The following is a 16162-nucleotide window of genomic DNA, read 5'->3' as shown; positions in this document are numbered from 1 at the left end:
TTTCTCAGGGGATGTACTCATTCAGGAGGCGTGTATTGTAACTGCTGGCAGCTGAAGGATGGAACTGAGCATGTGCAACCAGCTCAGCGAGAAGTTAGACCGAAAGATAAGACTGTGCAATACAGATCCATTTTATTGAATACCTCAGTGGCTATACTACATCTTAATTACATGCAATAACAAAAAGTATTCAGATCCAGGCGGTGGTTTGAAAAATGTAGAATATTTTTAATGGGACAACTCCTTTAATTCCCCCTCTCGGCTATGACTTTGGGTTTATTAAGCATAAAGCATTTGGTTTATTAAACATAAATCATCTGACGGGCTCCCTTTAAGGAAAAAGTGCAGGTTTGTATTATTTTTATGACTTTTGACTGTGTAATTGAATGTCCTGCGACATGCAAAAAAAACAAAAGTTGTTATCAATGTCTTGCAGTTCAATAAAAATCCTAGCTGTCTCTCACCGAGAATACGTGCAGAATAAATATTAAAATTGCAAGTAAACATCTTGTTTATTAACTCTGCATAGGTATCTATACTGGATAGACTGCTGTGAGTATCCTCACGTTGGACGTGTTGCTGATGGATGGCTCCAATCAAAGTGTTGTCATAGAAACGATGATTTCCAGACCAACAGCTTTGACAATAGATTATGTCAACAGACAAATTTACTGGGCTGACGAGAATCATATTGAATTCTCAGACATGAATGGATTCCATCGACATAAAGGTAGGTTACACAGGTTAATAAGGTCTACAATCCATGGTGTGTACACTCACCAAATATTAAAATGTAAGTGTAGAAATCTCCCCTCTCATTAATTGTGTGACGATTTTTGAAAAGTATAACATTTTTATGTATTGATTTATTTATTTGTATTCTCTTTTATTCTCTTATTCATTTTATTTCAAAGAATTTGTGTCCAATTTGGCCAAATCCAAACAAATCCAATCTAAATTCGACCTGAATCGAAAGTGCTCTGATTACCTGAAAAAGTCTCTCTTGCTCCTCTTTCTCTCTCTTTCTCTTTCTTTTTGATTCTCATAATCGAAGAAATCAAAATTCAACTTTGGTAAAATCATGAATAAAAAAAAAAAATTCTGGTTAAATTTCCAAATTTTGGAATGATTCAGCCTTTTGAATTTTTTTTCCAGCATGTATACAATTTTGATAAATTCTCAGAAATATAGAGTCCAGGACAAAATCTGTACTGCACACGAGGATGTTTTTATAAAAATGATAAAAAAAAAAAACTGGCACTATATAGAAATAAAGAACATAGAACAAAAAATAACATGTCAAATTCCGTATGTTGGACAGAAAAATGTCCAACCACATCAGGTACATTAAACTTGCACATTTTCTTAGCACATGTTCTCATCATCCGCACCATAAAAACTGGGTTCATGCAGTGATTTTTTTTTACAGTTTTTCCACATAAGCTTTTTGTAACATTTCTAATGTGCTTTTAAGATATAGGGGTTAAGGCATTTGAAAAGCTGCATGCATTTTACTGCAATTCGCCACTGTTTTGCAGTGCAGTTTAAGTTTGTTTTGTTTTTTATTCGTTTTTTTACAGGGGAAGCACATTTTTGAAACCTATATATAGGTTCCACCAAAAACTATACTGCAAAAGTGTATTTTCTATATTGCAAAAATGCATTTTCCCCTGCATTTGAAAAGCATATAAAAACCTAAAAAAAAGAAATGCAATAGACATGCTAGGAGCTATTGTTGAGTGAAGTTTTGAAAAATTGGATTACTTACTTTTTCACAAGTCACTTTCCATTGCATGGAGCGAACACAATGACTGCAATCGCCGCCGTCCCCAGTCATTTATCCTCTCAGATGCCATGTTCAACATTAATTGCACCATCTGCGACTCACATTCAGCTGCTCAGGGGTTAATCAGGGGTAAAGAAAAAATTATGCTCACTTCATCCACTTGATCGCGGGGAGGCCGTCCTCTTCCGTCTTGATTGAAAAAAACTTGCCAAAGGACCTGCGGCAAGTATGATGACCTCACCACATGGTCATGCGGGGCTCAAGTGGGGATGTAATCATCAATGATGTCACCGCTCACTCCCCGTATGATCGGGAAGTTAGGTCATTACACTTGTCACAGGTCATTTGGCAGGTTTTCTTTAATCAAGACAGGAAGGCTGGCCTCTCTGAGATCAAGTGGACAAAGTGAGTATAATTTTTTTTAAACTTTCAGCCACTATTTTAGGAAAAATTGATTAGTTACCACAAAATGCGAGATAATTTGCTTTCTTGAGAAATCAAATCTTTTTTTTTTATTTGGATCGAAGTCGACTTCGGATACTTGGCTCACCACTGTTAGGAGCAGTAACCACATCCACTGAAGGTAACGGGTAGACTTTAATATTGCACAAGTCTCTGATAACTTCATTTACATTCTGCTGTCATTGTAAACTGAATGATGTAGCGCTGAGCTATGCCGGTCTGTGGGCATGTGGGACTCTAAATTGTTCTGCTTTCAAGTCCCCTGCTTTTTGTATTTCCTGTTTACCAAATTGCTTGTGCATTTTAAGCAGATGTTTTAACTGAATTGAGTGAAGTCTGCTGAGACCCAGCAAATGTTATGTATCCGGAAGAGTTAGAGTAATGACATTTAAGCATAGATTTATACACAACAGCAGCAATAAGCGGTTGTGTCTGCCAAAACTTTACCAAAGTCACAGTGTACATCACTACTGCTGTTTAGAAATTAATGGGTTGGGGAAAAAAAGTTTTAAATGTTTCACGGACGACCAAGAGGAACTTGTGGTGAGATCTTCTCAATCTTTTCAAAAATTCGGATTTGTAAAGGTGCCCATAGGGTTACGACTTAATGATGCTGCAACTTGCAGCAGCCAATAATGGTAAGATTTTTCTGTAAAATCATCCGAACATACAGGTGTGTGGCCTGGCCTCGTCCAGCCGGCCATATCTTTGGGTCAACTGTCAAACCCATGAAACTGCAATACCGTTTGGCCAACAGCTATGTCTCCTGACTTCATACACATTCTGCACAATAAGTTGGCAAGCATGTATGTGTAGAGGACAAAGCCTCCCGATAAATAAAAAAAATTATTGGGTGAAAAAATGTCACTTTGCCCAATCTTTGACTTCCTGTTGTTATCTGTTGGAGGAGACTCAGGAGCTCCCTATAAACATTAGATTGTTGGTCTGTTCCACCAAAAGTCGTGACAATACAGAACCACAAAATTATGAATAGCCATAATAAACATGAAGCCTTTTTCAAGCACTGTTTTCACCAGAGATAAGAGGTCCTGATGCCCCCACCTTATTTTCATGACATTTTCTGTCTTGTGGCATCTGTGAAGACATGTTCTCACAACTCAATAAATGTGGACAAGACCAAACTAGAATGGACCCTTCTCTCCAGGGACCCTATTTCAGTCACATACTTATGTCTATGTTACCTAGCTGCTTTTGTAGCCTTTTTATGGAAGCACAGTGCCAATCCAGCTTTAGTATAAAAGACAGGCTGGCTAATCTGGAAACACTGGATAGGTTGAGTTTTTCAATAGGGTGGTGCACGAACAATCAGTCTGTCTCAAAAAGTCTAAACTGACAATGAGTTTAGGATAGAAAGGAGACAAAGTGGCTTGGCAGTATTCTGATTGCAGTTAAAATGATCAAAAATATGCATTTTGTGCTCAATGGAACTGTTCCCCGCAAACTCTTCAAAGCATTAGAGGGTATGCTTTAGTGCAAAGGTAATAGAGTGTGGACCTATAAATGGGCAATGGCATCTCCATTCCTCCCTATATAACCCTGCACTCTCAATCATCTCAGTAACAGCTGCCTAAAGTCTGTTATTGCTACTGTAAGATTTGCTTATCTTGACTCTGCAGTGAAATAAACACCCTATTCTGCTGTTAACCTTTCACTTACTAGTGATTATGATTAGGAATGAGTGAACCCGTGGAAATTCGGGGTTGTCGAGTTTGGACAAACTTCTATTCAAAGTTTGGGTTTGGGACCCGAATTTGACCTGAACTTGACCATGAACCCAAACCCCATTGAAGTCAATAGGGACCCGAACGTACTCACTTTATTATTTTCTGTTACAACATGGTTATATCATAAAATAATATGATTCTTAAGACAGAATACAAAGCAATATGTCCATTTAGGCATAAATAATAAATACAACTCACCTCATCCACTTGATCACACTGCAGCAGCTTCTTCTATCTTCAATGAACAGGACCTACCAAAGGACATGCGCGATGACGTCACCACGTGGGAGAGTGCGGTAACGTCATCACGCACATGGCAAGTCTTTTGGCAGGTCCTGTTCAGTGAAGATAGAAAAAGCTGCTGCTGTGCGATCAATTGGATGGGGTGAGTTGTTTTTTTAACCCCTAAATGGCCATATTGTTATGCCTTCTGTCTTAAGAATTATACTATTTTATAAACATGTTATAACGGAAAATAATAAAATCACCCGAACACCGAACCCCAACCCAGACTTCAGTAAAAAAAGTCCAGATTTGGGTCCAGGCACCCAAACTCACAAAGTTTGGTACGAACCCGAACTTTGCAGTTCAGGTTCGCTCATCCCTAATTATGATGACTGCATTAATTTAATTTTAGTGTAGCCTGCAAAATAAGATGATGTTTTTCAGTTGAGGGTGTACCCTATACACTTATAAGAAATAAAACAAAAATATAAGGTGCATATATAAAAAAAATCTAACCTTTTGAAAACATAATTATAGTTATTTTTTTCCCACTATGCATCTATAATAGAGATATTTGTTATGTTAATTTATACTGACTTTCTGCACTAACACCTAAACATTTAGCAGTTTTTTTTTTTTTTGAGAGCCAAGCTAATTACTTCTGCACTGGCTGATACAGATTCATACACACAGGTCGAGATTATGTTGCAAACTATTAAAAGTAATTAGCAAAAAGCGACGGAAAAGACAACAATTTTATTATTCATGAGTTATCAATGAGTTTTAGGCCAAGCACCAGCCATCCTTTTTACGTTTTTATGCACATTCGACATTGTGTATTTTATGGGTTGTTACTTTATAACAATTGAAAGGAGCTATTGTTTACAACACAATAAAAACTAATGGCAAGCAGAAAGTAAAGCCGGTTGCCATAGGGATCTATCTCAACCAGTAAAACATTGAATTACATTGCCTTTTCTAGCAGGCTTGACAGCTAGGATGATAATCATTGCACATAGCTGGAACTCAACAGAAACCAACAATTATAGCACATTTTGACATAATGGATATTAGATTTATAATATTTTTTACCTAATGTGCCTAACTTATGGGATTATTGCCCCCAGCTTAGAGAAAGCTTGCCATTAGATATAATGACAGTTACTTAATAAATATGTCTCTGTGTAGATATTGTTTTATAATAATATACAATTAATGGGAAAATATCTCTTTAGAAAATGAGCAGGAAAAAATAATACTTGGGTAATATTTCTGAAGGTGTTTGCTTTGCTCTAGTTGTGGTGGGTGGTCATATGACAACCTACATGTTTAAAGGAAATATTTCAGTTTGACAAATTGCTTTAAAGTTGTGGATTCCCCAGATTAGGGTTAAAGGGGTTGTCCAGATTCAGAGCTGAACCTGGACATATCACCATCTTCGGCCCCCCTGATATGAGCATGGGAGCATTTTTGTTTACAATGGCACACTGCCTAGCAGTGTTCCCAATGATGTCATCAGCTCTGAAGGGCGGGGTTTAGCCCTTCCCTAGCCATTTTACAGGCTAGGGTATTGCTAAAGCCCACCCATTAGTGCTGGTGACATCAACGGACTCACTTCTGGTCGGAAGCCACCGCCTAGCAGTCCCTATAGAAAGCCTGGTATGTAACCGGATCTCCTAAAAACGTCTTTGCCCTGTGCGATTCAGCGCAGGGCAAAAGAGAGTATTGGAGCATGAAATGCTCTGATGCTCCTATCATGGGGGCCAAAGGGTTGAAATTGAAATATGTCGAGATTCAGCATTGAACCTGGACAACCCCTTTAATATTGGTATTTCACTTCCTGCTGCAGCAGGCCGTCTCACAATCTGCTAAAACACCATTTATGTTACTTGTATCATAAGGAAAATTAGAGATGACCTCTCACCTCTCCTGACATGTCAGTATTAGTAGTTACTTGCATTCCCCATGTAATTACAATTCAGGGGCACCTATTCTTATGAATCTATGTTGTGCTGTCTCTCCTGCTAGAAGTTTACAAACAAATTGCCAGCAGTCTGCAGTAAAGGTACTGCTGGGTTTTACCAGTAGGAGCGCATTCACACTTGAAGGTACCACTCCTTCAATTATATACTACACACTAAACAAAAATCACAGAAAAATATTTTTTTTAAATCCTGCACGATGAAATAAATGAATATGCGGTTTTGCATGGTTACATTTATAAAATAAACATTACAGAAAAAAAATGCACTAACACAAAACAGCTACTTAGTTACTAAGCCAGTCATACCTACAGAAGTGAAAGGACTTCTTCAAGCATCTCACAGTATCAATTTAAAGATAAGGTATTCCAAAATTATTTTATTTTCAGCAATTGTAGGTATGTAAAAGATAAATAATTTGTTTTTATTTGTTTTATGTATTTTTCACCTAAAAATGATTGGGGTAGATATTAGAGGCACAAGCTTCCTACCTGTACAGACACTACAGTGGACTGTGTGCCCTTTATGGTAGTTGTAATAAATGGGAATGTCCATCAAAAAGGAAGTAGAGCACATCCTCCCTCCCCCCTGATTGACCACAGAGTGGCAGGAGAGTTGTATCAAGAAACCTTATCTGTGTGTATAGTGAGTTGTTATGCTACCTCCTTTAAAGGCCCATTTACAATGCCGATTATCAGGAACGCACGTTCCCCCAATAATCCGTCTGTCTAAAGTTGATGCAGATCTCCCAATGAACAAGCAAAATACTTGTTAATCGGGTGAAATGATCTGAGGTGCAGACACCTCAATCATAATTTTCGGACACTATATCATACTGTCTAAACAGCACTCTGCTGCCCAGGAATAATACTCTGCAGCCATCACTCATCCTCATACTATGGAGAAGATGACTGCATGTTAATGCAGTCCTTCACCTCCACTTCACAAGCAGATGATTGTCGGGAAGTAAGCTGTTCCTCGTAGCATTTAAATGCACCATAATCGTCCTACCGTAAAACAGATCTGTCATCCATGAATAAATCTCCTCAATGATACTGAGAATACTTTGTTGACCTTGTCCCAGTCTATACAGTGAAGCTGTGCTAAAAACATGATTTTACCATATTGTGGTTATACATTCCCTAAATCAGGGGTCCATTTAGATCAGGTGAGGTTGGTTATCCTCTAGCGCTTGATGATGGTCAAGAACAGTAATGATTGGTAGAGCTTTCTCAGTTTTCTCAAATGCCTCTTTCGGTTGGTATAATGCTTTCAAATATTTTCAGAATTTCTTTAACATAAAATGTATAACCTATTCATATGCAAATGCAGAGTAAAACAAAAGACTTGTATTTAAACGACAGCAAAAATTAAACTCTATTCATAAAGTTTATATTAATGTGCCTGTCAATCACAATGTGTAAATGTATATCTACAGATTACAGGGACATCATAAAGGTAAACTGTTATTAAATAGAAAAGTTTTAATTGTTCTCATTGCCGGTTATTAAATTGAAAAGTCTTAATTGTTCTAATTGCCGATTCCTGTCCTTCAAACTTTTCTTCCACTCTTATCTAAAAAACAATCTATTTTTCTAGAATAGTTACTAAAGGAAAGGAAGAATTTCCCACAGAGGCTTTTCAGGCCAGTACATATTCTTAAATTGATATGTTTTGCCTGGAATATCTTTGAATAACAAGTCAACTGGTGAAAAGTAATTTAAACTGTTGGATAGAAGTCAGAACTTGTTATTAGACAAGTAACATTGGCATCCGAATACTAATTTGTCATCAAGATGCCTGTGGTTAGCTGCAAACTTTAATTTGTAATTAACTTTCGACTTTGAATGTAAGCCCAATAAAGAAAAAAAAATATATTCTACTTTTTCTCCAATTTTAGGTAAAGCTTCCATTAGTCTATAAATTGTAGATTTACAAGAGCTTTTGTCCTTAATAGGAGATATTTTATGATACCAAATATTTTATGTTGTCTTGGTGCTCCATTATAACATGACAGCAGTAGGTCCAAAATTATTTTTCATACCCTATAAAACCTCAGGGATATTTAATAATCTCATCTAAGTTTATTTTTTTTCAATGTAATGAAAGTTTTGCTTTGTTCAGACTTGGTCAAATTGTTCCTGAAAAGGTAAATTGTGAATTTAGCGTTGAAGAAAAGTTCTGACAAAGAAAGTAAAAAAAGGTTTTTGATTTTTTTTTCTCTTATAAATTGAATTTCTTTAAAAGGGTGTACCAGGATTTTAGCATTGACAGCCTGTCCTAAAGATAAGCCATCGATATTTGAATGGAGGGGGCTAATCAACCACCACTCAGATGTTACCGAGTAGCTCCAGTGCTGGAATTTGGTGCCAGAGCTGGACAGCTCTGTCCATTGTGTAGTGGAGCTCAAAGCTGAAGCACTGCTCACATTGAAATTAATGGTAATCAATGCCTTCCACTACAAAGCTGGATCTGTCTTCTTCCAGCACCTATTTCCAATGCCATGACTACTCAGTAACAGCTGATCGGTGTGGGTGTGGTGTGTTGGACCCCTAAAAATCTGATATTGATTACCTATCCTAAGGATGGGCTATCAATCTAAAAATTCTGGAATGGCCCTTTAAAAAATCTGTTTTATATACTTTATAAGAGAAGTAGCACCAAGTTGGAGCCAGAGCTACTCTGTAACAGCTGATCAGCAGGGTGTTAGGTTCTCGCTGATCAGATATTGATTACATATCCTGACGATAGGTCATCAATCGTAAAATCCTGAAGCACCCCTTTTAAAGTGGTTGTCTAGTAAAAAAATAAAAATAAAATAAAATGTAACATATACTTTAGGAGAAGCTAATATAAGGGAGAATATTTTTCTACATAGAATCCTCATCGAGATTAGAGAGAGGTAACAAAGACATCACCCATTCTGGGGTCCAGGCCCGTCCTGCATAAAACAGACAACCCATTGATGTGAATGTAATGCTACATTTCCCCTGTGGTGGTGCTGCAAGGAAATGATACACTTAAAGAAGCACTCCCAGATAATTTTCAGTGCAGAATAGGCAATTATAAAGAAAATAAGATAGAGGCTCTTGTGCATACCTGTTCTATTTTACATGTAATTTGTGGGTTTTCAGCGATCTTGGCTTCTTCCCCTCAAATATGTTTTATCTAATGAATCCTACATTTCCCATCATGCATTGCTTTGCAGAGACAGAGGGGGCAGAGTCTCACCTCACAGTTCAGAGGGCAGCCATCACAGGGTCTCAGTGTTTCCCTATTTGATGCAGCTCAAACCTGTCTGCCCTCCCTGTCCTGTCATCTATTGTTCCCTTCACAGAACTATCCTGGAGAGTCAGCACACACAGATCGAATAGACAGGCAGTGTGAGTCAGGCGCTAATCACAGTATACACTCACTCACTCACTCACTTAAAGTATATCACCAATCCTACATAGAGGAGACATTATAGGGCTCATTTACTATACCGAAATACGTCTAAATTAGGAGTATTACAGGCACTGATGGTCCTGTAACGTCACCCCACACATGCCAGGTCTAAAATTGTGGGCGGGAACAAGGAAAGGAATGGGCCGGCATAATTTTCTACCCCTGTTTTAGGCATAAAAAATGGTCTAAATATAACAGTATAATAATATTAGCAAAGACAGGTGCACTCTGCGGTCTTACTAAACCCTCAAACTGATGGTAAAATTGAGAGATTAGCCAACATGTCCTACTATAGAAGACATGTCTGAGCCCGGGCACCACAACAAGGTTTCTCAAGTAGCTCGGGTCCTAACACTCACCTACCTGAGCCATATGGGCAATACCAAGGGCCAGTGGGCGAATTACAGGAGCGTAAGGTCCGACTCACAGACAACTCACCAGTTACCTCCACCATGTAGTCATGCTAACAATGGGAAGAGTCTGCGAGTCCCACTCAAGACATCCACATAATTGCTATCATGTGTAGGATGTTTATTGAGGTACTTGTGGTCCGCTGCGGGCATCGTCCACTGTATGCATTTTTGCTGGGGATCTCCATTAACAACGGGCCACAAGTGCAGGATTTGCTCCCCTGTATAAACATGCACAACTGCATATGGGTTTGAGCACTTCCTGCCTGTTTATCACCATGCCATTTTTTCAGTTTGTTTAATTACATTTAGAATTAGAACTTAGGATGCGCCAAAGTTATGGGGAGGTCTGCGCCGCTTCATAACTGCAGCGGATCTTCTGCAAGCACAGGGACTTTATTAACACCAGCGTCTACAATGATAGTCTTAATAAATGTGCCCCTATATCTTCAAAAGAATACAGGGATGCTTTGTGACAAATTTCTTTGTAAGTAGTGGATGCATGCCCCCCCCCCCCCATCATTGAACCCCTCAGATGTCGCGTTCATCTCTGAATATGGCATCTGAGATATAAAAATTAGGGCTTTTCAAAAATAATAATAATCACGTGTGATCTTCAATCAAGATGGCTGCAGTGGCCTCCTCAAGGTCAAATAAAGTGAGTATTTTTTTTAAACCACAATTTCAGGAAAAATTAATTTGCTACCATGAAGAACGAGGAAATTCAGCTTCACGGCGAATAAAATTTTCCCAAAAATTTGGATCAAAGTCAACTTTGATTTGCTCAACACTAGTCACATGACCAGGTTTCCATAATGAAATGGTTCAAAATGTATGGATACAACTGAGTTGATACTGGTGGTGAGTTCAAATCATTGTTTAGCTTTCCGTTCTTCTGATCCATCAGAAGAAGAAAGAGAGAGAAAAAAAACAGGATCCTGTAAAAAAAACAGATCCTGTTGCATCAGTTGTCATCCGTTTGAGCCATTTCCATTTGAGATCCATTTTTTAGATGGGAAATAAAGTCCTGCATGCAGTACCTTTGTCCGTGCTTAAAAATCGGATCTCAGATGGAAATGGCTCAAACGAATGACAACTGATGCAACAGGATATGTTTTTTTATTGGATTCTGTAAAAAAAAATTGATCCTATGCAATACTATGCAGAACTGATGCAACAGAATCAGTTTTTTACAAGATCCTGTTTTTTTTTTTTCCCTCTCTTCTTCTGACGGATCAAAAGAACAGAAAGCTAAGCGGTGATGTGAATGCATCCTTAGCAATATATGTAAAATTAAGAAAAAAAAAAGTGCATCTTTAAAGGAGTATTTTCCCATAGGTTACAGCCTATTGCTGGGTTTCCTAGCAGAAAGACATTGAAATATGCTGATGGTCAAAGGACTCTTCTAAGGGCCCATTTACACAGGGCGATATCACTGTGCAATGACCGGGCATAAGCATTCATGTGAACATTTCATTGTAGAAAATAGCTTGCTGTGTTACTGAGTTTCCTTAGGTCTGCGACAGAAGTTACTGAAACAGCGGAGTGCCGACCCCCTCATTAGTAACAGTGAGATGGGACAACCCCTTTAATGAAACAAGTTCTTTAAATCAGACAATTATTCAAAATTAAATTTCAGGGGGAAAAACCTCCAACAAAACATTATTCTATAATATTTTGAGAAAAAGTACGCAAGTTTAACGAAGGGATGCCATTTTTAAGATTCAAAAACATTGATTACAAGCAGGGTTGATTAGAGATTCTAAACAAATCAAATTTGTATCCAACTGGTAACAAAAATCTGGATTCTAACAAATCCAAAACTTTGTTGATTGGTTTCGGACAAATCACCCAAAATGGTGGCCACTGTTTACAGGTCAGAAAACAGAGAAAAAGACAACTGCCACCGAAAATGTATTTGAGTGTCATAAATGACTTTCCAAGGGAATAGGGGCACTTTCGATCTGGGTCAAATGTATTTGGAGGACCAAATCAAATCTGATGACCAGTTCTTCAGACCCAAATGAATTCCAAGAAATTTGCTAATCTATAGTGTTAATGTCAAGCACTGTATTACAACCATATCTGAAGTGGTACTATATCACTGACGTGGTGAGAAAATAGTTAAAAGAACATTCAGGGTCTGCAATGAATTCTACATGAAAATCCTAAGCATCTATTAAATATTTAACTCGCCATTTGTTTTGCAGGTTGTAATTCAGGTAATGTGCTTGTTAGCTAAAGTGGATCATTTTCTTCCTGGTGGTTGGCCGCACACAGCCTATAAGCAGCAGGTTGAAGTTTTGCATTTAATCCTGGTTAACATTAACTATCAACATAAAGAAGTCAATGATCCTAAAGATTGTTGCTGTCATTATTCAAACAACGTTGCATCTATTTGACTTTTCACTATTTAATATTTTAGTTTGTTGCCTCCTACATTAATCTTATCATTTTGTATTATAGTACCCATCCAAGAGGTCCAGGGTGTGATAGCATTAACATTGTTTGAAGACTACATCTACTGGACGGACGGCAAAACCAAGTCTCTGAGCCGAGCCCACAAAACCTCAGGAGCAAACAAGACAATACTGCTTAACTCTTGGCATACCATATCGGATATTGAAGTATACCATGCTTATCGGCAGCCTGACGGTGATTGTTACTTTAATTTACATTGTATACAATGTATCATTTGAATATTTATTGTAAGATTCAAACTTGCTTCTTTCAAACCGTTCCTATGTTCCATGGTAATTATCCAGTTTTGGAAACAATGTTTGCAATATCTTCTTGAGCCTTCGACCCTGGGGAAATATGGCTTCAAAGGAAATTAAGTTAAAAACAAAAACAAAAAGTTTTTTTTAAGGTGTTTTCTGGAATTTCAAAAATATCACTAAAAATGTTGAACAGTTAGATGTAGACAAATGTCATAACACCTTTAAGGGCTCATATGAACTTATTTTGTGTCTGTTCCGTTTTTTTTTGCGGCCCGTATGTGGAACTATTCACTTCAATGGAGCTGCATTCAAATACAAAACTGATTCTGTGTGCATTCCGCGTTCAAATATCCGCATGGCAATTCTGCAAAAAAATACAACATGTCCTATTATTGTCCACATTACGGAGAAGGATAGAACTGTTCTATTGGGGCTGGTCGTTCCTTTTTGCAAAATGTAGAAAGCACACGGCCGGTATCCATATGTAGTGATGAGCGGCAGGGGCAATATTCTAATTTGCGAAGAGTTCAAGGAGTGCAGGCTGTAGATAGAGATAAAAGCATGCACAAGGCAGTTTGCAGGGGGAAGACAGCAGTACCCTGGATTCAGTATGTATTACTGGTAGAGTCACTTCCCCTATGAGAAAAGTCTAAAAATAGGAGCAGGTTACAAAGTGAATATCAGGGGGTCTGAAAATTAATGAAGGAATGAAGACTCCTGTAAGAAACATACCTGTCCGGGTTCCAGTTCTGCTATCCTCAGCTTGGACACCCAAGGTCGGGAGAGTCGCACTGCTGAGCAACATCCCCTAGCAACACGGCTGCTTCCTTAGTTGCAGAGTGCAATGCTCTGCTTTCTCCCTGCAACACCTGTGCGCTGGGGGAGATGAGCAGTGGACTGAAATACAGCCCATCTGCTCAATTACATGTTCTGCCGTTAGGCTGACCTATGGAAGAGTCAGGTCACCGGACGAATCAGGTTCTGGTCTAGGGACCTGGCTCTCTATTTAAACTCCCTATTGTATTTGACTATTGCCAGTAGTACGTGTAATCATCACCGGTCGGTACTGCGGTTCGGGTGGTAGCGTAGTGGTGCTCATGTCCAAGGGCTGCTGTCCCTGATAACAGCAATAGGAAAGGACTGGTTCTCACGTAAAGTAGCTTTTAAGATACTTGATTTATTTTTCACATACAAGTGACGCATTTCGGCACAGAGCGTGCCTTCAGAATGTAGTCTGATGAAGGCACTCTCTGAGCCAAAATGTGTCACTTGTATGTGACAAATAAATCAAGCATCTTAAAAGCTACTTCACGTAAGTGCTGTTCCTTTCCTATTACTATTGCTAGTAATAGTGTTTTGCGGCTCATTTGCATTTACTCCATTCTCCCTTGTTCCTGTGTTCCTGATTGCTTCCTTTGTTTTAGACCTTAGCTTGTCTTGGACCCTCACATTTTGGTACCTTGTAGCTTCTCTGGTTTTTTTGACCCATTTTCTGTCAACTTTGCCTTATTGTGTTTGTCTATCTGTGTGTTTGTTTCTCTGACTCTGAACTTAGTAGTTCAGGGTCTGTTGACCAGTTGTGGTCCTGCTGCTTAGGGCTTGTACTACAAGTAGGTAGGGACAGCAGGGTGGTTTAGTTCAGGGCCTCAGTGTTCTTGTCCTTTGTTACACGACAGGCATTACAACTGCAGCATTTTTTTTTCAAGGTAACCACTAACATATATAGAAATATTTTTTTTTTCCATATGGTATCCATAGCCTTGCAGAGGATCTAGAACTTTGAAACTGAAAAAATAGGCCAGAGTCAATCTGCACAGATATTAATATCTGTGGCATTACTATATCTAATTGATGTATCATCATTGCTGAATAGAAAGCAATCATTTCTAAGCTAGTAGGCTGCATTCTTACAACAATGTGGTTCAATCCCTGAAATAGATGCTTGTGCTGCCTGCGCAGGTGACAGGTCGATGTTAATTTGAATGTACTATCTGGCAAAGCAGCAACTAAATTATCAGCCAGAGCGACTAAATTGTCACTTTAAATTTCTCTTGAGAAGAAATAAAATAAACAGTAACATTCATGCAGAAGTTCGACATTTTAATGAACAGTTTAAATGTGAATAAATCTCAGCATGTTGCTATGTGGAACCCGGCTCTAATCCTTCTTTTCCTGATGTAGGCAGCGTGCAGGTGTACCCTCATCTGTATGCATCCTGACTCACTTGATGGTGTAGTAAATGGCTTTTTATGTAGTGTGCGAGTAGCGCTCTGTTATCCCAGTGCCATAGCAACCATTTTATTAACGACTGGATACATGTCCTTGTCATAATGTATTCCGTGTAATTTTTTTATTAGGTCCCTTCTTCTGTTTAAAGTGTCTTATTAAAGAATTCAATTAACTTTATATGCGTGGAAATATGATGTATTATGCCATTGTCTTTGTAGTGCCTGACCACCCTTGTAAAATTAACAACGGAGACTGCAGTCACTTATGTCTATTATCGCCCCACCGGTCACACACCTGTGCCTGCCCCACTAATTTTTACCTCTCGGAAGATAATAAGACATGCCTGTCTAACTGTACCGCCAGTCAGGTGAGTTCTTCAGAGATGAAATGAGCTGGTGCAAGGTGTTATCGTGTCTTCTACTTCTTTGTACCTACTTTGTTCTCACTTGAACTGAAACATTCTGTATTTGCCTGTTATCACTGCATGAAATTCTTTTAAAGAGAAATGCTACTAAGATATGAAAACTTTCAGTCTGTCCAAGTTAGTATTATGGTATTTATATTTTTGTATATGAGGAGCTGTATGATAGAAATTGTATTCTTCTTCATAAGGGCCTGTATTATAGAAGTTATATTATTGTATATGAGGAACAACAGTATTATAATAGTTACAGTATTTTCTTGTACACAGGAACAGTATTATAGTACTTATATTCTTGTACATAGGAGCAGTATTATAGCAGTTATATTCTTGTACATAGGAGCAGTATTATAGTAGTTATATTCTTGTACATTGGAGGTAGTATTATAGCAGTTATATTCTTGTACATAGGAGCAGTATTATAGTAGTATATTCTTGTACATAGGAGGCAGTATTATAGTAGTTATATTCTTGCACATAGGAACAGTATTATAGTAGTTATATTCTTGTACATAGGAACAGTATTATAGTAGTTATATTCTTGTACATAGGAGCAGTATTATAGTAGTTATATTCTTGTACATAGGAGGCAGTATTATAGCAGTTATATTCTTGTACATAGGAGCAGTATTATAGTAGTTATATTCTTGTACATAGGAGGCAGTATTATAGTAGTAATATTCTTGTACATAGGAGCAGCATTATAGATTATAGTAGTTATATTCTTAACCTCTT

At 38.0% G+C, this 16162-nt stretch overlaps 1 protein-coding gene across 1 annotated transcript in view; it reads left to right on the top strand.

Moving 5' to 3' along the window:
- LRP1B (LDL receptor related protein 1B) overlaps positions 1 to 16162 on the top strand; it is a 1294122-nt gene that overhangs the window by 1102600 nt on the left and 175360 nt on the right. The window contains 4 exon segments of the mRNA XM_044303104.1: positions 530 to 581; positions 583 to 730; positions 12524 to 12712; positions 15225 to 15373. Coding sequence (XP_044159039.1) covers positions 530 to 581; positions 583 to 730; positions 12524 to 12712; positions 15225 to 15373 — 538 coding nt within the window.

The sequence above is a fragment of the Bufo gargarizans genome, chromosome 8 (assembly GCF_014858855.1).
Source record: "Bufo gargarizans isolate SCDJY-AF-19 chromosome 8, ASM1485885v1, whole genome shotgun sequence".
In the NCBI taxonomy this organism is placed as follows: Eukaryota; Metazoa; Chordata; class Amphibia; order Anura; family Bufonidae; genus Bufo; species Bufo gargarizans.
This window is presented reverse-complemented; position numbering and strand designations above follow the sequence as displayed.